Source organism: Diceros bicornis, chromosome 32 (genome assembly GCF_020826845.1).
Source record: "Diceros bicornis minor isolate mBicDic1 chromosome 32, mDicBic1.mat.cur, whole genome shotgun sequence".
Taxonomy (NCBI): domain Eukaryota; kingdom Metazoa; phylum Chordata; class Mammalia; order Perissodactyla; family Rhinocerotidae; genus Diceros; species Diceros bicornis.
Genome location: NC_080771.1, coordinates 21012229 through 21036954, shown reverse-complemented (window position 1 = coordinate 21036954; position 24726 = coordinate 21012229). Strand labels below are relative to the sequence as shown.

Genomic DNA, 24726 nt, shown 5'->3' with positions numbered 1-24726 from the left:
CATTTCCAAATGGATGGTTCTTTCTTCTGGGCAATATTAAAGGGTCCAACCTAAAATGACTTTTCCAAAAGAGCTTACTTCTCATAGTTCACTCTTTCTGTTTCATTTTGCTCACACAATAAAGAACTGCTAAATTTCACTTCTAAATCTATTTGATTTGGGAGATTCCAAAATATAATTTTCTTCTATGCTGCTTGACAGTTGATGTTTCTGAAAAGGCCTGGCAAGTTGAAGAAATATTTCCTAATACAGGAGTAGAAGAAAACAAAACACATCTAAATTTAAGGAAAAATGCACTTTTGCGTTTACACACAAATAAGTAAATAGGTATGGTAAGAGCACAATTACTCAGTAGCTATCTTTCAGCTTTAGGCTACCTTTCCATTTTTAGAATTAGCCACCATCTCCCTTCTGAAGCTTTGCCACCTCAAGCAGTCCATTATAATTCCACCAAATGCGTACAGGCAACCCTGATTACAGACCTAATCTTAAGTATTCTTAGGAGTAGTTTCTATAATTAGGGGAAATATTAAGCCTATAGGCCAGTCAGGGTATCCATCAGGAAATCATTACTTGGTAAAAAGCGCTAGTCGTTTTACAAAAATTATTGTAAATTACTAAAGTGACTAATTTATACCTAAAACATTATTTATTCATAAAATCTACTTGTGCACAATTAATACGCATTTACCAATAAACATACAAGTACTGATCAAGATTAATTTAACTTTACTAAATTGAATCATGTTCATATTCTTTCATTTATTCTCAAATAAACTTAAAACTTGAGCTGGGGCAATAATCTAAGAAAACATCCTTTTAAATAGAAAGTGTTTTAGTAGTTGAGAACTATAATAAATCGAATTAAAGAACAATAAATTAACACTTTAATGTTCACATAAAACAAATATTAATCTACCTAATAATGCCTCTTACCCAGGCCCTCTGATGAATACAATTAATCTAGCAGTTTTCCAGGGTCCTCATTAACCTCTACTTATGTCTGATTAATAATACGAATACAAAGAGAATACCTTTTTGAGACTTAGTAGAGTTTCTAGTTTCCATAGCTACAGAAGTGTGTCTCACTTCACTAATGCAGCTTTTCTTCTTCCTGGCTCACTGCCACAATTCTGTGACATTTATCGGAAAACTGCAATCCTCTTGCTACTATTAAATATAAACATTTGCTTTATAGAAATCAACAAAATGAATCAACCATGCATGTTAATACTAGTCAAAAAATTTTCCAATCTAAACGAGGTTAATGTGTCTAGCTCATGAATTTTTCACAAAGTCATCTGTGGTCTAGTCTGGCTCATTAAAATTTTGTCTTTGATTATCCAAGATGTAGCACACTCAGTGGCGCCCAGGTCATCCCATTTACATTTAAAGCAAAAGATTTTGAGAGCCATACAGAAAGCAAGAGAAATTCATACTTTATGAAAACAGAAGGAGGAAAATCATAAATGATTTAGACAACAAAAATATACTCCGTTAAATGGGAAAATGAAAATACTCTCCTTTCCACATGCCACCACACAATTACCTTTGTCTCACTAACTTTACAAAAAAAGTATATCTCAGATCTTAAAATTACTTTTTTGGGGGGGAGGTTTAGCATATATTTTTTGTAGTAAAATATATACAACATAAAATTTACCATCATATCCATTTTTTTAAGTGTATAATTCAGTGGCATTAAGTTCATTCACAATGCTGTGCAACCGTCACCACTATCCATTTCCAGAACTTTTTCATCATCTCAAACATCAACTCTGTACCTATTAAACAATAATTCCCCTTTGCCCTCTCCCCACAGTCCCTGGTGACCACTATTCTACTTTCTGTCTCTATTCTAGATACCTCATGGAATCATACAATATTTGTCCTTCTGTGTCTGGCTTATTTCACTTAGCATATGTTTCAAGGTTCATCCATGTTGTAAGATATATCAGAATTTCATTCCTTTTAAAGGGTCAATAATATCTCATTGTATGTATATACCACATTTTACTTACCTATTCATCTGTTAATGGATACTTGGCTTGTAGTATATACACAGAGTTGTGCGACCATCACCACAATAAATCTTAAAACAATTTTATCACTCCCAAAAGAAACTCCAAACCCTTTTAACTATACTCCTCCTACCCCCAACTCCCACCCTCCCCCTAGGAATCACTGATCTACTTTCTGCCTCTATAGATTTGCCTATTCTGTACATTTCATATAAATGGAATCACACAATATGTGGTCTTTTGTGATTGGCTTCTTTCACTTAGCATGTTTTCAAGGTTCATCCATGTTGTAGCAAGCATCAGTAACTCATTCCTTTTTATGGGTGAATAATATTCCATTAAATGGATATACTACATTTTGTTTATCCATCCATGCATCAGTTGATGGACATTTGGGTTGTTTCCACATTTTGGCTATTATGAACAATGCTGCTATAAACATTCATGTACAAGTTTTTGTGTGTACAGATATTTTCATTTCTCCTGGGTATATATCTAGCACTAAGATTGCTGGGTGACATGGTAATTCTATGTTTAACCTTTTGGGGAACTACAAGATTATTTTCCAAAGTGGTTGCACAGTATTACATTCCTACCAGCAGTGTACAAGGTGATTTCCCTACATCCTTGCCAACATTTGTTATTATCTGTCTTTTTGATTATAGCCATTCTACTGGGTGTGAAGTGGTGTGTCACTGTGGTTTTGATTTGCATCTCCCTAATGTCTAATGATGCTGAAAATCTTATCATGTGCTTACTGATATTTTATATATTTTTATTGTATCAGTGCTTTTATATTAAAACATTTGTTTAGTAATATTTATGAAAAAGATTTCAAGTCAATATGCACTCAAATATAACAAACAAATATGTTTACTAGCACAAGCAGTATTTTGCTGCCATTAAAGTAAATATACGGCCGGCCCCATGGCTTAGCGGTTAAGTGCGCGCGCTCTACTACTGGTGGCCCGGTTGGGATCCCAGGCACGCACCGACGCACCACTTCTCCAGCCATGCTGAGGCCACGTCCCACATACAGCAACTAGAAGGATGTGCAACTATGACATACAACTATCTACTGGGGCTTTGGGGGAAAAAAAGAAAAAGGAGGAGGATTGGCAATAGATGTTAGCTCAGAGCCGGTCTTCCTCAGCAAAAAAAAAGAGGAGGATTAGCACGGATGTTAGCTCAGGGCTGATCTTCCTCACACACGCACACAAAAAAAGTAAATATAGAGAAATAGTTGTCCTCATCATAAAATGAAGTACTCAAAATCTATTCATATTATGTTTGTTTATAGCCAATCACCTAAATATTTCTCTAATTTAACTGACACATTTTTATTTAAATAGAATCAATTCCTGTGTTCAAGAATGTCAACCAGGTGTAGCCACTATGGAAAACAGTATGGAGGTTCCTCAAAAAATTAAAAATAGAACTACCACATGATCCAGCAATTCCACTTCTGGGTATTTATCTTTTTTTTTTTTTTTTGTGAGGAAGATCAGCCCTGAGCTAACATCCGTGCTAATCCTCCTCATTTTACTGAGGAAGACCGCCTCTGAGCTAACATCTGTTGCCAATCCTCCTCCTTTTTTTTCTCCCCCCCCAAAGCCCCAGTAGATAGTTGTACGTCATAGTTGCACATCCTTCTAGTTGCTGTATGTGGGACGTGGCCTCAGCATGGCCGGAGAAGCGGTGCGTCGGTGCATGCCCGGGATCCGAACCTGGGCCACCAGTAGCAAAGCATGCACACTTAACAGCTAAGCCACAGGGCCGGCCTTGGGTATTTATCTGAAGAAACAAAATCACTATTTTGAAAAGATATCTGCACTATATTCACTGCAGCATTATTTACAATGGCCAAGATATGGAAACAACCTAAATGTCCATCCACAGATAAACAGATAAAGAAAAAAAAATACATATTATATTTTTCAGCCATAACAAAGAAGGAAATCCTGCTATTTGCAACGACATGAATAGACCTTGAGGGCATTATCCTAAGTGAAATAAGTAAGACAGAGAAAGACAAAACTGTATGATCTCACTTACATGCTGAATCAAAAAAGAAAAAAAAAAACGAACTCATAGATACAGATTGGTAGTTGCCACAGGCAGGGTGCGGGTAGGAGGTGGGGCAAAATGGGGGAAGGTGGTCAAAGATAAAAAAACTTCTAGTTATAAGATAATTAAGTTCTGAGGATGTAATGTACAGCATGCTGACTATACTTAACAATACAATGTTGTACATTTGCAAGTTACTGAGAGAGTAAATGTTACAAGTTCTCATGGCAAGAGAAAAAATTTGTAACTATGTGCAGTGATGGATATTAACTAAACTTACTGTGGTAATCATTCCCAATATACACACATATCAAATCATTATGGTATACACCTAAAATTAATACAATGGTATATGTCAATAATATCTCAATAAAAACAATTTTTTTAATTAGGAAAAAGAAAGAATGTGAATCATAGGAGTAAAATGACCAAAAAACCCCAAACAAACAGATAAAAATCTCATAATTCAAAAACTAATTCTCAGTCGAAAAAAATAATGTTTAAAAAGTGTTCTTAACACAGTTATTCTAAAAGTAGTGGTATTATACCAACGAAACCAATGATACAAGCAAGTATGGTAGTCCCAAATCAGTGTTTTAGATGCTACACTGCTTCTAAGATCCTGCAGAAATTAAAGGCTAACACAATTTCTATGCAGTGTTTCTGTATGTGAAAGACATATACATCTATTTAAAAATGCATCTATAAACAATATTGCTAAGTCCTACTTTCCATTGACTTATATTTTTAAAGTGAAGTTTGCTCCTGGAATATGACAGTTAAAAATTACAAGATTCACTTGATAATTATTGGTAGAGCAGCCAACCTAGTGGTATAGTGGTTAAGTGCACGTGCTCCGCTTTGGCGGCCCAGGGTTCTCAGGTTCGGATCCCGGGTGCGGACCAATACACCATTCATCAAGCCGTGCTGTGGCAGTGTCCCACATACAAAACATAGAAGAAGACTGGCACAGATGTTAGCTCAGGGACAATCCTCCTCAAGCAAAAACGAGGAAGACTGGCAACAGATATTAGCTCAGGGCCAATCTTCCTCACCAAAAAAAAAAAATAATAACAAAATTTAAAATTAAAAAAGAAAAATAGTTGTTGGTAGAGGCAGGTGACCCTCACACATACCCACACACATCCCCACCACTTCACTCTACTAAGATCCCGGGGAAAGCACTGTAAGTAAAAGAGTTCAGAAAGCTAGGTTATGTAGAGCTGATGTTGCGTACAAAGGTCTATTTCCAGTACTACAATCACCTCATATAAACTGGTTATTCTGTTCTGCAGGGCACAGACTTTTGAAAATCCTTCTTTATTAAGACCCACCTCCCAAAAATAATCCTCCCAAACATAGAGAAAAAAAAAGTCCTGCTGGGAAAAATTATATTTTCTGATTAAAGGCACCAGGCATCTTCTACCCCATAAAACTAAGATCACATCTCTAGCTGCCTCAATTATCCATGATGGTCCTAGTATCTATTAATTTAACTAACCATTCTAGATTCTATTTTTTCAGTCTGTAACATGTAAAAGTTCCCCTAAGAGACCTTTTGCTCACTATAACACATAGTCACACGTTTTGCCCTAAAGCTGTCCCTTTCAAGCTTGAAGAGAACTTTCTTATTCGAGTATTCTGGGTTTAGTGAACAAATCCACCTCAATTTTCACCTTAATTATCTAAACCTTTGTCTTTACAGATTAGCTCCAATTCTTTTTTTTAAGGAACATTAGCCCTGAGCTAACATTGGTTGCCAATCTTCCTCCTTTTTTCCTTTTTATTTTTCTCCCCAAAGCCCCAGTAGATAGTTGTATGTCATAGTTGTACATCCTTCTAGTTGATCTATGTGGCACGCCGCCTCAGCACGGCTTGATGAGCAGTGTGTAGGTCCGTGCCCAGGATCCAAACCGGGAAACCCTGGGCTGCTAAAGCGGAGTGTGCGAACTTAACCACTACACCAGGCCAGCCCCTAGCTCCTATTCTTTAAAGGCCTAGGTTTCCATCTGTAGTCATTTTAATGCAATTATTATTTCAACAGAAGCTTTCTATATGGTTGTGTATAACTAAAGCACAATCCTCTCAGACTTTCAATACCATTCCTTCTTTCTTTTCTGGATGTCCTATTTATTCATTCAATAAATATCAAGCACCTTTCAGATATAAAGCACTTGCGCCAGGTGCCAGGAGAATGCAAGGTAGTCTCTGCCCTTGAGAAAATTACTGTCCAGTACAACTTTGTGTGGACTTCACCAGATGTTCTTTATGGTCTACTGCAGCTTTAACTCTATGGCTGATTCTAATATTTTACAGTCAATTATCTTATCATGGTTTGAGTTTCTTTTCCTGAACACACGCATAATCTATAACTTTAATACTAAAGCTCTCCTAAGTTTTGAGAGATCTTTCCTCAAATTATTTCCAAAATTTTATTAACACTTAAAAACAATGATTAAAAAAATAAAATATTTAAAAATAAATAATTAGAAAGAAATGTAAAACTTACACTCTGAAAACCACAAAACATTGTTGAAAGAAATTAAAGAAGACCTAAGTAAAAGAAAAGACATCCAATGTTCATAGACAGGAAGATTTAATACCATTAAGACAGCAATACTCCTCAAACTGACCTATAGATTCAATGCAATCCCTATGAAAATCACAGCTCACTTTTATGCAAAAACTGAGAAGCTGATCCTAAACTTCAAATGGTAATTCTAGGGATCTTGAACAGCCAAAACAATCTTGTAAAAGAACAACAAAGTTGGAAGACTCACCCTTCCCAATTTCAAAACTTATTTCAAAACTACAGTAATCAAGACAGTATGGTATTGGGATATGGACAGATATATAGACAAATGAAAAAGAATTGAGAGTCCAGAAAAAAATCCACACATCTATGGCCAACTGATTTTCAACAAGGATGCTGATACCATTCAATGGGAAATAACAGTCTTTTCAACAAATTGTGTTGGGGCAACTGGATATCCACATGCAAAAGAATGAAGTTGGATCCCCACCTCACACCATATACAAACAATAACACAAAATGGATCAAAGACCCAAATGTAAGAACCAAGACTTTAAAACTCTTAAAAGAAAACATGGGTGTAAATTTTCATGACCCTCGATTAGGCAACAGTTTCTTAAATATGACACAAAGCATGAGCAACAACAACAAAAATAAAGTGGACTTCAACAAAATTAAAAACACCTGTGCATCGAAAGACACTATCAAGAAAGTGAAAAGACAATCCACAGAATGGTAGAAAATTTCTGCAAATCATATATCTTATAAAGGACTTGTACACAGAATATACAAAGAACTCTTACAACTCAACAATAAAAAGACAACCCAATTTAAAAATGGGCAAAAGTACTGAATAGACATTTCTCCAAAGACGACATCCTATTGGCCAATAAACACATGAAAAGATGTTCAACATCATTAGTCATTAGGGAAATGTAAATCAAAACCACAAAAGACCACTTCATACCCACTAGGATGTCTACAATCAAAAAGACAAGATAATACAAATGTTGGCAAGGATGTGGAGAAATCAGAACCCTCATACATTGCTGCTGAAAATGTAAAATGGTGCAGCCACTGTGGAAAGCAATTTGGCAGTTCCTCAAAAAGTTAAATATAGAGTTACCATATGATGCAGCAATTCCACTCCTACGTATATACCCAAGAGAAATGAAAACATCTGTACACACAAAAACTTGTACACGAATATTTATAGCAGCATTGTTCATAACAGCCAAAACAACCCAAATGTCCACCAACCAATGAATGGATGGATAAACAAAATGTGGTATATCCATTTAACGAAATATTATTCACCCATAAAAAGTAATGAATACTGATACGTGCTACAACATGGAGGAACCTTAAAAACATTATGCTAAGTGAAACAAGGCAGTCACAGAAGACCACGTATTATATGATTCTTTTTTATATGAAATGTCTAGAATAGGCAAATATAGACAAAAAGTAGATTGGTGGTTGCCAGGGGCTGGAGGGAGGGGGAAATGGGGACTGACAGCTAAATGGGTAAAGGGTTTCTTTTTGGGGTGATGAAAATGTTCTGGAATTATATAGTGGGGCTGGCTGCACAATACTGTGACTACACTAAAAAACGGTTAATTATATATACACTTTAAAATGGTTAAAATGATAAACTTCATGTTATATAAATTTTATCTCAATTAAAAAAAAAAAAGATAATCAGGAGCCAGGTTTTTAAGAATTTGGATTTCACCTTAAAGCCCATGGATACCACTAAAGGATTTTTAAGCAAGCAATACAATTAGATTTGAATTTCAGGAAGATAAACATAATACATAACGTAGTGCTGTGAATGCCTAAACCTTAGTAGATAAACTTAGCAACATCTGATTTGGGTGTTCAGAAGCTTATGCTAATAAAATTCTGGTCCCTTGCTACATCTTGGGTAAGTAAGTTTGCCAAGTAATTTACCTCCAGATATGAATCTTTATTTGTTTATTTACAAATACTTATATAGTGCTTACTATGTGCCAAGCACTATTTAAATGCTTTAGAAATAGTAACTCATCTAACCCTCACAACAAATTTATGAGTCTATTATCTCTACTTTATAGAAGAACAAACTGAGTCACAGAAAGGTTAAGTAACTTGCCTAAAATCACACAGCTATTAAGTAATGCATGTTTTTGAAACTGAGTTTTTATTCACAAGCCTGATAAATACATGGGACTTTGATTTGCTTAATATTATCTTTGCCATTTTTAATTTCTAAGAAAAGCACTTCTTCATACTCTTCAACTTCAACTCTTCTGTTCATCTGTTCTCAATTTAATATGCACTAAATTTTTTTCTGTACAGAATTTATAGTGTTGATTCTATCCATTCTTGTGAAGTTTGGTTGAAAAACGTTATCAAAAAAGTTATTCTTTTGCTTTACTTACTATATTTTACACTGTAAACGTGTTATTTGTGTTTATTATAATAGAGTAGTAATTTAGTTAACTAATGGTATCTTGTTCTTCAACTACTTCATTACCCAGTTTTGTCTTTTTTGTTGTCTTTTTTTAAAAAAAAACAATAATGTGGGCCAGTCCCAGTGCCCTGGTGGTTAAGTTCAGTGCGCTCTGCTTTGGCAGCTTAGGTTCGGTTCCAGGGCACAGACCTACACTGCTCTGTTAGCAACCATGCTGTGCTGGCAGCCCACATACTAAAAAATAGAAGATTGGCATGGATGTTAGCTTGGGGCAAATCTTCCTCAGCAAAAATAATAATAATAATAATAATAATAATGAGTTTTTTTAAAAGGAATTAAGTAGTCATTTTTGCAAAAGAATCTGTTATTCAAATATTATACATAAATCTTCATCCTGTACTCAATACTATAGGTAAAAATAAACTAAGAAAATGAAAAGATCTTTAAAAAAATTATTATAAAATTCAAGCTATGTTTATATTTCCAATTCATTCACTCTACATTAGCCTGATATTCTAGAGAATATGATTTAACAATAAAAATGAAAAAAGCCTTGGAATTCACAATACAATTTTATAAAAACTTATTCAAGTAAACTTATAATTTATAGTGTTTGTAAAGTCCTTATGATTGCCTATTATCTAGGTATTTATAAATTGAATATTTACAGTTGTGAACATTAATTTAGATCGTTAATTCCATTTTACAGTAGTATTTTTTCCAAGTAAAATCTTTGTTTCAGAATGAAAACCCAACAAGCTACAAAACCGGAAAAAAGAGAAACAGTAACAAATTCTCAAAGACATCTAATTACAACTCCACTGTGAAGGACAGCTACTTGTTAGCTTAAACCTATGTCTGGGTGCTTCATTGCTATAGGACACTTTTTTAAACCCAAGGTGTTCTACTGACCTACCCAAACAATTGTAATGGAAACTTTAATTCAAACAGATACTTAAGGCTGTGTGATGAGGCCCCCATCAACAAACATTTAAGTGTTTCATTATATATTTCAAAAGTATCTTAATGTCTAATGTCCAAACTAGCAGTACAGTGTGTATGATTACTAGGTGAACTTGAATTTTATTCAAAATTAGTGTTTACAACACAGTTAAGCAAAAGATAAAACTCACTTACATGGGACAGAAAGCTCATATTTTGTTTTTACCTTTATGCTTAGCCTACAGAAACTATAAGAGTAAATAAGTACATACCCCCTACATACTCTTCAACTCTATAACGCTTTAAACTATTTTAAAAAGAAAATTTAAAGTTCTAAACTTCAATTTACAATTATCAAATATATGGGCAAACTATACGCTCTAGTATACTCTGCATAAAAGTATTTTCCTATTAACAAATAAAAGTTAACCACATTATTAACTTCATTCTCCAATCTAGATTGAAATATGAAACCCTCTAAAACTCTATGTTATCACTGTTTATTCACATGCAATCTCTTCTACTACACTATAAGCAATATGTAGCCAGGATTCATGTGTAATTCATTTTGAGTGAATGAATAAATAACAATATTATGACTAAGTAACTTATACTTGTACATAAACATCAAGTATCATCCCTCAAAAACTACAATTGGCTACCTTATAGAATATAGGAATATACACAAGAATAAAAAATGTCTTATTACCTTTATGTCCTTTAAAAACAAAATAGATTTCCCTTTTAGAAGTTTATAGTGGTTGAACAACAAAAGTTAAAGAGAAAAGAGTACATGCTGTATAAATCTATTTAAATGAAATTCTAAAAAAAGGCAAAACTAATCTATGGTAAGGAAAAACAGATCAGTAGTTGCCTGACAGAATGGAAGGGGCAGAACTGACTACAAAAGAACAAGAGGTAGCTTGATGGGGTGACTGAAATGTTCTCTATCCTGTCTGAGGTGATTACACAAATGTATACACTCGTTAAAAACTCATGGAACACTTAAAATGGGTGTACCTCTGTACCTCTATAAAGATGGTTTGTTTTTTAAAAAAGAAGGGAGAGAAAGAAAGAATACAAGAAGTAGCAGTGGAACCAACAAGCAAAATGTAGAGAGTACCATGAGAAAACAGAGACATGGGTAGAAGGGGAAGATTAAAAAAAAAAGGGGGGGGGACAGTGGAAAGAAGAATCAAAGTAAATTAACATTGCCCTATGCAAAATATCACTATTCATATAGCATTTAATTGTTCTCAAAGTTCTCCAACATTATTTCAGTTCTTCCTATAACTCTTACGTAAGCAAGACTGATAATAATGTGTCTGCTGAAGAAAAGGAATCTTACATGATTTTCCACAGGGTCTCAAGGCCAAACTAGAATTAAAATCCTTATTTTCTAATGCCTAACACAAAATTTTCAGGAAGTTCAGAAACAAAGACCAACCATAGCAAGAAAGAGAACAACTCCTGAGGCCGTATTAGTACTATTTTTTCTGTTGCTCATCTCTTCTCAAATTTCATTAGGCTCTGAAACACACCAAAAGAAATAGGATGCAATGATTTCTATGCTTCCATAGAACTACTGCCAAAGAAATCAAGAGCCCATGGCAGCCTCCATTTCTAAAGTAATTGTCCTTAGGTGGTGGCTTGCTTACCCTTTCCCTACTTTCCACTCTGAGTATCATCATCAGTCAAGACAGAGGTGGTTCGACCACCAACCTGCTTCAGTTAAATCTTAAAGACACCACCAAAGCCAGGCAACGATTTGCTAATTTTGACCGTTGAAATGTTCCCCTTTCAAAAGGGTCATTATCATATTCTTTACTGATTTTTATGTGTGGTTTAGAAAATTTCTCTCATTATTTTACGGAAGCTGTTTAGCTAAAAAAATTCTACACAAAGTACTCTTTTTACACCATCTAAACAGCGGTATAATCTTATTAGGGCCAAAAGTGTAAATGCCAATTATCAAATGCTTGTACTATAAAAGAGTCAGTATAAGCTCAAAACTCTAGGGTAAAATTGTCAAGTTTCAAATTCCAGCCTCCTCCAGTAGCTATGTGACCTTGAGAAAATTAGTGAACCCCTCTATACTTCAGTTTGCTCATTTATAAAATAGGGATACTGATACTATTTCATAGGATTTTTCTGAGGATTAAATGTGAAAAATGTCTGTAAAATGCTGGTACATATAAATTGCTCAAAAAATGTTTTCAATTATTACTAACATTGAATTTATTATTCTTTTTTCTCTTTAATTATCAACATTGTTTCTTTTAACATGTCCTACAAAGATTGCTTTAAGTAGATTTTTTTAAACTAAAACTACATTTATAAAGATAAGAGTAATCAACAACTTAACTCACTATTAGAAACTTTTCTGTTCTTGTCTCACCATCAAAACCAAGTACCAAATTTACTAAGGGACTAATCATAGCATTTCTGAATGGAAAAGAAGCAATAAACATTCATGGCTAGCCAGCAGTAATAATCATCACATTTATCAAGAAAATATTAAAAATAAAAGCAAGAGAAAAAATATTTTTCAGTAATTAAGAATAAATAAAAGCAACTGAAAAATTTCATGTAATACATCTTTAGTTCAAACCATCAAAAATATAGATCCTTTATCACAACATCAGGTTTTATTTATATTTGGAAGATAAAATCATTATCTGTAGTTAATCCATAAAGAAAATTTCTACCTTTTCCTTCAAGTACATGTTTAAAAAATTAGTATGTTATATCTTGTTAGTATTTTTAACATTGATTTTTATTAAGACAACAGGAAATAAGACACATCTCTTTTATGTAACTTGAAATAAAATCTTAACAATAAAAAGAAAAGACAATAACATAAGTTAATAAGCAACATTTCTATTGAAGAATGTTTTTTACCTCTCTAAAGTTAACAAGACTATCCTCTGTCACTACATAGTCAGGCCCAACTGATGCCTCAGATTAATTTGATCTTTTATTTTTTTCTAATTACTTGTTATTCTTAATAGAAAATATAATCTGATGAGTCAACTTGTTCTAATACAAGTAGCTATTTTTTACATATAATATTGATCAAAATAAGAAATGTTTTTCTGTACTAGCACTTTCAAGTCTTAGGGGGCTCCTGGAATAATTACAGTAGAGTCAAGAGTGAATTAAGATCGGGTCAAGAAACTTCTGATTAAATGTGAATTTCTACCTTTTATTGTAATAACAATAGAATTCTAGTATTGAATGAAAATAATGAAAGTAGAGGTTAGGAAGAAACACAAAAAGATATGGTAGGAAGTCAAAGAGAGAGAGATCCTACAAGCAAGAAGTTGGGATGAACTAGGTATGACTTGTCATATGTTTGAACTTCATTTCCATAATGATATTTTTGGTTTACTGCGTACGGATCAACAGAGATTAATAGATACTAGACAAGAAAAGAATTCAACAGATTATTTTTAATGTTAAAAATTTTCCAAAAATCCTTCCCAGTAAGATATCTTCATATATTTCATCATTTAAGATGAGGTAGTTAACAGTCTAACTACCTTACTAACACAGACCCTAGAAAGAGAAATAAATCAGGCCTAATGGCAATTCAGAAATACTCCATAAAGTCAGTAAAATACTGCCACTATTTTTAGGATTTTCATTTGTAAACTATAAAGTATAATTATGCATGGTACCATATCAAACAGACTGACTGACAGTAGTAAAAAAGAAAAAAAAAAGTAGTTTATTTTCCCATAACTCATTGTAAGATTTCATATTTTCTTTTAAAAACCTTCTAGTCTTAAATGTTTAATTCATACCAAAAATGTTTAATTCATACCAAGATCACATCATATTGGTCTTTAGCCAGTTTAACCGGTTCTTTAATTTGATCTATCATGTAATCTCTTAACTAGTGCTTTTAAAAGCATTTTTTTTTTTTCGGGGGAGGAGGAAGATCAGCCCTGAGCTAACATCTGTGCTAATCCTCCTCTTTTTGCTGAGGAAGACCAGCTCTGAGCTAACACCTATTGCCAATCCTCCTCCTTTTTTTTTTCCCCCAAAGCCCCAGTAGATAGTTGTAGGTCATAGTTGCACATCCTTCTAGTTGGTGTATGTGGGACGTGGCCTCAGCATGGCCGGAGAATCGGTGCGTCAGTGCGCGCCCGGGATCCGAACCCAGGCCGCCAGTAGCGGAACGCACGCACTCAACCGCTAAGCCACAGGGCGGCCCTTAAAAGCATTTTAAAATTTTAATCCATTGCTTTTATTATTCCATTTTTTCCAGTTTGTTTATATTATTTTTCCTGTTATATCTGATTTTCTACCATCTTATCTTACACCTCTATATTTCTAGAATTACCTCAATCTTATTTACTTTCATTTAGTTTCAGTTTCATCTCAGTTTTTCATATGGCAAACAATACAGGCCAAAATGAATATTTTTCAATACAGAAAGTTTAAGAAATGGTACCTTTTTCTCTGTGTAGTTGAGCTTTTTTTCTAGGCACTCCAAAGAGGAATCTTAGCCTTCAAATCTGAACGCCCTAACTGTACTATTTTATTTTTTTTAATATATAGAAAACAATCTTCTTTAAAGAAGGTAGGGAAAATGCAAAAATAGAATCAAAAAGTAAAAACTTGTAGTACATACTTTTGTCCAGGATTTTTTCTATGCAAGTTATTTTTAATATAATTACAACAGTACCTCTTTTATTTACTTATTAAGAGTTTCACATGTAATCATGGGGTCATCAGAAACATTATTTTAACAGCTATGTATTACTGCATTAAATAGCTAGACTCTTTTCCCATTGTTAGGCAATTACCACATTAAATAAAAAGGTAGTATGGGAACCATGTACGGTAACACATGTTAATTTGACTTATTGTCGTGATCATTTCCCAATATAAATATCGAATCATTACATTGTACACCTGAAACTATTATAATGTTATATGCTAACTATACCTCAATTAAAAAAAAAAAACACGACTTGCCTATTCGTCATAAAAAAAAAAAAAGAGAGAAGCAGCAGGAAGGACCAGCATTGATATGTAGGATAAATGCAAACCTTAATTGGATGGTAAAGAGATTTTTGAATCTATTTTTAAAGCTTAATAACACCCAAGTGCAGGTTTTCCAACCTTGTTTTCCTAAAGAGAGAACTTAAATTTGGAAAAAGTATGTGCTATAAAAAATTTAACAAATTGTATGGTGATAATTAAATTCGTCTCACCCTGGCTGGATTTCTAATCATTAGATGGAAATCTAGACTACTGACATAAAACATACATACACAAATATTACTAGATAATACTTCATATTATACAACCTAGGGAGTCAGTACAGCACAGTAGTTAACAGCACAGACTCTAAGGTGAGACTCCCTGAGTTGGAATCTTGGCTCTACAACTTACCAACTCTGTGACTCTGGGTAAGGTTCTGAACCTCCCTATGACTTAGCTTCCTCATCTGTGAAATGGGATAATAATAACCATCTCAAAGGGTTGTTATGAGAATTCAGTGAGTTCATATTTGTAAAGTTCCTGGTATGTACTAAACATTATATAGAGGGTTGTTTAAAATCTTTTAATTTAGCTAACATTTATTGAGCATTTACTATGTGCTAGGTTAAATGCTTTACATGAATTTGCCTCAAATAATCTTCAGAACAACCTATGATGAAGATATTATTATTGCCCTCATTTAAAGGTGAGAAAATTGAAGCACAAAAAGATTAAATGACTAAGCTGAGGCCACACACAAACGTCAGAACAAGGATTTGAACCCAAGTCTGACCACACGGCCTACAATTTTAACATAGATCACAAGGTACACTGCACACTAGAAGTAGTAGGCTCCTGCTGTACTATATCTTGTAAAGAGGGCAGGAGAGACATGAGAGACTTTGCTGAAATAAATTATAATATGTATTTCCTGGAATAAAATAGAGTATTTAAAAAATTAATGTAAGAAATGTCACTATCATACAGAAGTATTTATGTGTGAAATGACATGATTTCTCATATTTGTTTTAAAATAACTCAGCTTGGAGGAGGGTAGAGGATAAAAGAAACAAGGGTAGACATATATTGATAATTGTTAAAGTTTAGTGATGGGGCTATGGGGGTTCATTATTTTATTCTCTACTTTTATATATTCTTTAAAATGCCCATAATAAAAGGTTAAAAATAGAAATAGGATGCATAGATTAAATACTTTCATTATACAAGCAAACAGCTTTCTTATGAAACCCCGTATCAAAGATATAAAAGGACATGACACGTGATACTTAAAACATTTTACCTTTTATATATAATCTGTACAAAGGTGGTCTTACTTTAAATAATTGAGCATTCTCTCAACTAAAAGGAAAAATTAATGAAAGTAGCTAGGCACAAACACGTAAATATACATATTAAATGGTTGTCTGCACTTCCACCAACCTGTTAAAAATATTTACTTAAATAACAGTCATTTTTTCCGTATCTTTCCATTTTTTTCCATAAACAACAGTCATTTTTTTCCATATCTTTCTCCAGATAATCTCTATGATTATGACACTCTCTGGTTTGTTGTCCAGAAAATGGGTGGGTTTGTACAGACAAATATGACTCCACAAATTCAACAACATGAATAAAAAACAGAAATCTCACTAAAAAACACTGTTAAAAACTCCTCACCAGAAATTGTAGTTAATTTTCATATTAATATATATCTATGGGCTTCTTGTAAGTATAAATATAATCAATAATTAATTTGAGAACTTTTATATGCTCTAAATTATACTCTTAAAACAATGTAGCCAACACTAAAGGAAAAAACTAACATTTATTAAGCCGGACACTATACTAGGCCGCTTCATAGACATTAGCTCACTAACTTTTAAGAGATTATATACATTTTTATAGAAAGAATCTTAAAGTTTAGGGAAGTAAAATCACTTGCCCAAGGTCACAGAGCTAATAAGTAGCTAACTTAAGCTCAGTTACAAAACCCACTTTTTTCCCCAATATACCAGACTACCACATGGGAGGCAAACATCTATACTAAAGTTAAACTTAAACATTTAGGGCCTTTTTAAAGTAGATCACAAAATGTTTAAGTTACTAGTTACATATATATTTTACAGTGGCAGCTTGGCTTTGCGTAGAGAACCAACTAAATACAAAAAGCATTGTTTCTGCTACTGTGTGACTTTTTTTCTAAGTGTCTTAATTTCAACCTCAGATTACTCCTCTCTATAATAGAGAAATTAATATCCTTGCTGTCCAATTTCAGGATTACAAGATTCAAAGATGATATATGTGAAATTACTTCAAAAACTACAGAAACAACACAAATAATCTTTTTTTGTCTTAAAATGCTAAAAACAACACAAAATAAAGTTTTTAAAAGTCAGCTGTTTAAATTATTCTACACATTCTATTAACATTTCCAGAACTTTCTAAAACCCTTTTTTCTAAGCACAGCCCAGTCATCATCTCTATTACTTGGCTTTCCTTATCCTTAAAAAAATAATGCAATAGTAATGACATCAATGTTTTTGTAATAAATAATTAATATACCATTTTGAAATGCTCAGCATATAAAAAGTTCTAAATTGTTAACTTTCAAACTAAATATGTGTTGGTGTCACTCTTTTAGTTATGTTCATGACCTTAATATTTGAGTCTTTTCATATTCAGTTTGTTTGTAAAAAGCTAGAATTAAGATCTGGAATTCTAAAGTAGGACACCCAACACATGATTTTTAAAGATTTTGGGGGTTTTTTTCAAGGCTTCTCAAAGCAGATACAATAGCTAACAAGTACATCAAACACAGCAACCAAATTCACTGAAACATTCAGCTGCTCTAAAAGAAGGATCAGGCTTAGGAGAAAACTACATTGTATGAGTTTGCAAAGTTTCACACTTTCTCATTTAAACTCCATTTCAGAGAAAGCCTTTGCATACTCACACAATATGCTTTAAAATGGCACTTTGCTGACCTTCCAATAGTCCAGCTCTATGAAAATTCTGTGATGGGTGTAACTTCAGAGAATCTGAAAAACACAAAAAGCATTAAGTACTTTTTATGCTGAATGATTTAAAAAAAAAAGCCTAGGACAGCATACTTCTCTTATATAACTGTCATGTATTTTTAAGAGCTAAAGCTCATATTAGTGAATATATTCTCTGCAAAAGAAGGCTGAATTGCGTCTACATTGGTCTCTATGCTAAACTTAGATTTTCATAAAGCATTTGTTTCATGGAAAATTATCTGATGATTACTGCACAAATGGTGTTAATGTCTTGACTATTTTTAGCACCCAATTGTACCACATTAGCCCTTCTCTCAGAATCATCTCTTGATATTGTCTCTTCGTTCTAACACTCGAAACTACAATATTTCCAAACTACTTCAGGTAACGTTGCCCGAAAAACATCCTACAGGGTGGTGACTGCCAACTAAAGTCATCAGAGCAACAGACAATGGCTACAGTCATTAAGTAGGACTCTGTGTAGAAACTCAGTCGTCAGTCTATAAAGTCCAGTACCTTCCACAGTAAACTCTCTCACTCGGATTCACTTAATTTAAATATACTAATATGAAGCTGAAGTCCCCCTTTCTGGAGGGGGTGGAATCAGCGGATGGATTCTAACCAAAAAACTGAAGAAATGCTGAATTTCTCAAGAAGGAGGCTCACAACGGTACATCATTTTTTTTTTTAACATGGTTAAATGAATACCTAATAACCCAGTTATGTCTTTTGCCCCCTCCCAGTATTTTCAACAGTGGTGAAGAGTGCAGTGGGAACATTTTGGCTTAAAGTCCCTTGCACAGGGAACCCGTTCTAACACATTCTTGTAGTGTCCAGTATAGGAATTTAACCCCAGTAGAGATTGGCTCAAGTGTTAATATTTTAGATCCCGGGAATCCCCTCCAGGGCTTAGCCAAAAGAGTTTTAAAATGGGAATCTCTGTCCAACGCCCCCTCCCCGCACTGAGCCCTGGAACGGCAACGAAAGAGAAAATTCTTAAAGGGCAGCGTCTGAGCCTGAGCTGGTACCCCTGCGACAGGAGAAGAATAAAACTAATCCAGAGAAAGCACCCCGATCTTTGGAAAAGAGAGCGAGAAGTAAATGATCAGAATACCAGAGAGGTGGAAAGAGAGAAAAAAAGAAAATTCGGGCCCTTTCCAGCAGTAAAAGGACGAGGAGAGCAGGAACGCCTGGTCGAGGGGGGCCGTCCCAACCAGGGGAGGGAGTGGACTAGGCCAGAGGGAGCGGGGGTAGAACGACGGCGCACGCACCACCTGGAGGGGGATAAAAATGGTGACCCTGCACCCAGAACCGGCCCCAGTCCACGCCGCCCGTTGGGGGCAACTTTGCTGGGGAGGATGGTCCTGGGAAGAGGAGCCGCGGCGCACCGATGGCTGCGGCCGCAGCGCGGGGCCCAGGCCGGGTGATCCCCGAGCGGGGGAGGCCCGGCCGGCGGATCGAGGAGGGTGGCGGGGCCGGACAGGCGAGGGACGCTCGGAGCCACCAGTGCCGCAGAGACCCGGGGACCGACGGCGTTTGGGCCCCGCGAGGCCCGCGGCTCCGCGGGGGAGGGGCCGCCACTCCTCCCCCGCCCCTTCCACCATCACCAGACGCGGTCGGCCGCTCCCCACCCCCCGAGCCAGGCCATCCCGGCCCGGGCTGGGCCGCCCACACCCCGGACCCGGACCCCCCGGGCGCGCGGGGCCCGGCCTCCCCGCCCCTACGCCCCAGCCCCCAACCTGACTCACCTCGCGAGTACAGGGACTTGGGCGACTCCAGGTCTAGGTCCGCGCTGAGCAATGAGATGAAGTCCGAGGGCATCGCAGCTCGACCCAGCCCGGCCCGAGGGCAGCGGGAGGGGGGGAGCGGCGGTGGCGGCGGCACCTCCTCTCCGGGACCGCGGGCACCGAACCGGGGGCGGCGAGGCGAGGGCGGCTGCCGCTGCCTCCTCCTCGAGGGCAGTGACTTCCACCAGACCGAGGACCAAGGACACGGCGGCAAGGCGGAGGAGAAACTCCACGGGGACTAATTCCCGGCGAGCCAGGAGGGGGGTTCAGGGCGGGGAAAGGGAGGGGGGGAGAGCCAACGGGTCCCTTTCGTGTTTCTCCTCAGCGAAAACTGACGGTCGCCGCCACCGCCGCCGCGGCTGACAGGACTCTGAGCCCCGCCCCCCGCGGGGCACTGCGCAGGCGCGGAGGGGGGCGCCCCAGAGCGGGGAAGAGCCGGGGCAGCCGCCGGAGGGCGGGGAGGCGCGTCATGGAACAGCATCAACAAGGGCTTCGCTTCCTGCCGCCGCGGCCGGGCGGCTGCTGTTCCCCAGCCGGGAAAGGGCCCCGCGGGCTGGGAGGGAGGGAGGGAGGGCGGCTGGGAGGTGTCCGCGCCTGGGGCCCCGGGGAGGGAAAAGGTATTTGCACCGACCTGGTGGCGGCGGGCTCGAGGCGGCCGGCCCAGCGCCGAGCTGAGCTCAGGAGGAGACAGACCTGACGGAGCCGAGGTGTCTGCGCAAAGAGGGGAAGGACCCCAGAGCCGGGCGCGGCTGGGGAGGGCTGGCTTGGGGTCTTGCAGGGGAATGGAGTTTCGTCGCTTGGACAGCCACCAGCCCTTTGGGGTTTTCATAGCAGTGTCAAAATTGAGTTGGCCAAAGGGCTGTCAAACTCATTTCTTAATTAGGAAATGACAGCCCATATCCTAAAAACCTCGAGTTATTGGTTGTTTTTAATTAAAGTACCTTCTCCCCCTTCTTTTACCCTCCTCTTTCTTGCCCTCCCACCTCTCCCTTCCTTTAAAAGCTGAAAATTAAAAAGAAAAAAAATCTTTCTGATTGTGCTGGGGTGGCCGGGTTTATTCAGAGTGGGAGATAAAAGATTATTTAAAAATTGGATCCTATGAATCCCCCTGGTTGTTCTAAAGGGAAGACGAGAAATGCAAACCTAAACACCACTCTTCCAAACAGTTTTTCGTTTTCTGCCTTTGAACTAGGCTAGGGTGGAGGAAGAACACATTTAATTGAGTTTTTGCTATTCTGTTCATGGGGCCAAAAGTTTCCGTTGCAAAAACTGAAAATCTTCACCTACACCGCAGACCGTTTCCTGACTCTAATAGACTTCTGAGAAATTTTTAATCAAGTTATTAAAAATATCATTTTGAGCACAGGGTATGCATCTTGGGAAATAATTTTAATCTTGTGTGGAATATTGATGCCAGCAGCCACTGGGCAACGTTTTTAAGCTGTTGGTTTCGTTTTCGTTATTTTGTCTACAAAGATAGTTACAAATCATAAAAATTAATCTGATGTATTATATATATATATGTTATATATACAATTTATAGAGCCTTTTTCCCAGGAATCCGGGCAATTCATCTGGACTTAGAGTGCTGAATTGGGAAGAAGCTCTCAGCAAAGGAGGATCCAGTGCAGGTGTCTCTGGGGTGGGGCCCTTTGCAAAGCTTTACCTGCAGACCTAGAATTTAAACTTGTGTCATCAGAGTCTACCTATCTTTCCATCTGAACATCTGATTTAGGTTGCTCAATTATCCACTGCATTCTGTGTAGTAATTAATCAATCCTGTGAACATTTTCTTCCTGTCAGAGGTAAGAAAGCTTTTCAGAGCCACCCCAAGATGGCAAAGCAGAACAGGAAACTACCCTCAAATCTCCATGGCTGCTGTAAGCTGTTCTAACAAGTCCCAAGGGAAGTCTATTCCTAACTGGTAAGAGCCCCACTCATTTGAGCGAGGAAGATTCAAACCCTACATTGCCCAACAGGCCAAGACCTTGGCCAAGGCTTTTGAATTGGAGTAAACACCTGTTGGAGACCTCCCCTCTCCATTAGTCAATACATAATGTGAGGAGAGGAAATTGCAACATACCAGGCAGAACCCCAATACTAAAAAAAAAGTTGGGTGAATCACTCTGAGCATATCCCTTTTCCCCAGACCTATGTAATCATTCAACAAATGTAGGGTATAGGAAATCCCCAGTACTGTTCTGACCCTAATTAACAAGTCAAGAATTGGCAAGGCCTCTTCCTTCCTCTTTCCCTCAACACTTCTCTGCCCTTTTGTGACTTTTTAAAAATCATATTTCCCCTTATTAGGTAAGAGAAAAGTGAAGAGGGGTCTCCAAAAGTGTGATTTGACCTAGACTGGGAATTCCCCTAGACTGGGAGTCTTTGGACTCAGGCCCCACTCCATCAGGCCCTGCATCAAGCCATACTAATATTTAAATGGATATTTGAAAATTCAGTGGTCCCTCCCCATGTCCTTTTACAGAGATACATTTTTTGTTTGTTTGTTTTTTATTTTTTTGTTGAGGAAGATTCGCCCTGAGCTAACGTCTGTGCCGGTCTTCCTCTATTTTGTATGTGGGTCGCTGCCACAGCATGGCCGCCAACAGTGGTGCAGATCCGCACCTGGGAACCAGACATGGGTTGCCAAAGCAGGGGAGCATGCTAAACTTAACCACTGGGCCACGGGGCCAGCCCTGAGATACATTTTTTGAAAAACTTCTTACATGGATGGTTTTCATGACCATGCTTTGCAATAGCAGAGAGACTTAGATTTTCATTTTGTCCTTAAAATTTCAATGACTAAAAATAGAAATTCATGGGCCGGCCCCGTGGCTTAGCGGTTAAGTACGCGCGCTCCGCTGCTGGCGGCCCGGGTTCGGATCCCGGGCGCGCACTGACGCACCGCTTCTCCGGCCGGCCATGCTGAGGCCGCGTCCCACATACAGCAACTAGAAGGATGTGCAGCTATGACATACAACTGTCTACTGGGGCTTTGGGGGGAAAAAATAAATAAATAAAATCTTTAAAAAAAAAAAAATAGAAATTCATTAGTAAACAGTGTTTGCTCTGCTCTGACCAAAAAATACAATGACCTGCCTGATATTCAGGGTTACCAAAAATAACTATCTGATCACTGTGTCTTTAGGAAATTTCATGCTACCCCTACTTCCAACAATGTTTCCCTCTGTGGTCATTAATGTCGCAGTTGCTTCCCCTTTTATTTCATATTTGAAATAGTCTCATGTTATATTTTTAAAACCACCCCATCACCCAAACATCCACCTTCATAAAACTTTCTCTTTGCACAGTAAATAGTGAAACTTTAAGCATGTAAAATTTGGAAATTTCCTCTTGGTGAAAATTACAGTAGGATTATGTAAAACATAAAGCAGATTTAGTAGTTTGTAGAATTCCTTTATATTACTTCCCAACCATCATATCACATTTCCAAGTTACTTGATTAAAATTTCTCAAGAACCCAGATTCAACTACAAAGTTGTGTAGATTATACAATAGAGTGGCAGTTTTTGTGTTGGTGGTGTGTTCTTTAACCCCTCCTGGACCTGTTTTGGCACTTAGCGTATTGTGTTGCTGGATCTACTCTAAAGGAAAGAGGTTCAAATATCAACTACTGAAAAGGAATTAAATAAACTCATACAGAACAGAGGAATGTGTTGTCACAAGATCTACAGAATCTTTGTCATTTTAATACAATTAAGGCTGTTAAAATAATTTTAGTCACACATGTATTATAAAGAACCTACTAAACAAACAGAAAATCTGAAAGGAAAATTTCCAGAGCGATTCAAGTCGTGGATAAAAAGAAAGTTTAGACTGCAAATTATCTTTGCCCCACCTTGGGAGCACTCCTTAATAATGATGGAGAATTGATAGTGGTGGGAAACAGCAGTGACTGCATTTGTGCTGAAATTGTAACCAAAGTCTTATTTGATTAGGTTTATGAGGCAATTTTTACCCTTAGAACATGTTCTAGCAAATATTTCTGAAGGCGAAATTAGTCTCGATAGTTTGCCATCAGATATAGAACATTCTTACTCCTTACATTTTTCAAGGTGCCCAAATCTGATAAGCAGGCATCTAATTCACTTTGATGACGTATTTCTGTACTTTATGGCTTAGTCATAAAGTCTAAGTCAGAGTTTTCATCTGAAGTCTTACAGAGATCAGTTCAGTCTCTCAAGATCTGGAATAACCACAAGTCCTGAGATATGATGCAATCAGCTTGAATCTGGAGGACTTAGTGAGCAGTGAGAAAGGAGGTAAATGCCAGAGAAATTCAAAGGGTGGATTAGGGAGGAGCAATTTTAATGGGAAAATAGAAACCCCTGAGCCCATTAAACCAAGAAAGGAAGGAAGATGTCTGTAATTCATCCCAGCAGTAGGCAGGTTAGACTTAATGCAAACTGCATGCAAGTCCTTATTCACACCGGCCTTGATACCATCACCTCACAGTTGCTAAGATGCTCTTTCCACATCTAATCATAATATTTATTGAGTCTAGTAGCCCCACCTCAGCTGTGATATTAATTTGACCAAGAGTATGAATTAGAAGTGGTTTTACAATTTCCTACTACCCCTTTCTTAATTCAGGGAGTTTTAACCTGAGGTCCATGGGTTTGTTTCAAGGCATCTGTGATTTCTCTAGACTTGTACACAATTTTTTGCAAGCTTGTACCTACATGCGTCTTTTTCCTTGGGATGAAGGTCTTCAACTTTCATAAGATTTCTGAAAAAAAAATATCCATAACCCAGAAAAGATGAAAAACGATTCCTGTATATGAAGAAAATCCATTCTTCCCTCTTTCCACAGATGGGCTCTAGGAACTATGCTGGGTGCAGAAAATGCAAAGGTTGTACAAAGATGAATATAAGAAGTCATCTCTCA

The 24726-nt window shown here is 37.1% G+C and overlaps 1 protein-coding gene across 5 annotated transcripts in view; it reads right to left on the bottom strand.

The window, feature by feature from the left end:
• NFAT5 (nuclear factor of activated T cells 5) overlaps positions 1 to 20128 on the bottom strand; it is a 123036-nt gene extending 102908 nt beyond the window's left edge. For 3 of the 5 annotated variants that reach the window (XM_058528145.1, XM_058528147.1, XM_058528150.1), the window contains exons 1-2: positions 19779 to 20128; positions 17998 to 18051 (exon numbers count right to left, since the gene is read on the bottom strand). In XM_058528145.1, coding sequence (XP_058384128.1) covers positions 17998 to 18051; positions 19779 to 19851 — 127 coding nt within the window. In that variant the 5' untranslated portion in view covers positions 19852 to 20128. The remainder of the gene's footprint in view (positions 1 to 17997; positions 18052 to 19778) is intronic. The other 2 variants (XM_058528148.1, XM_058528149.1) reach the window with 1 other exon arrangement.
• Positions 20129 to 24726: the final 4598 nt, after the last annotated feature.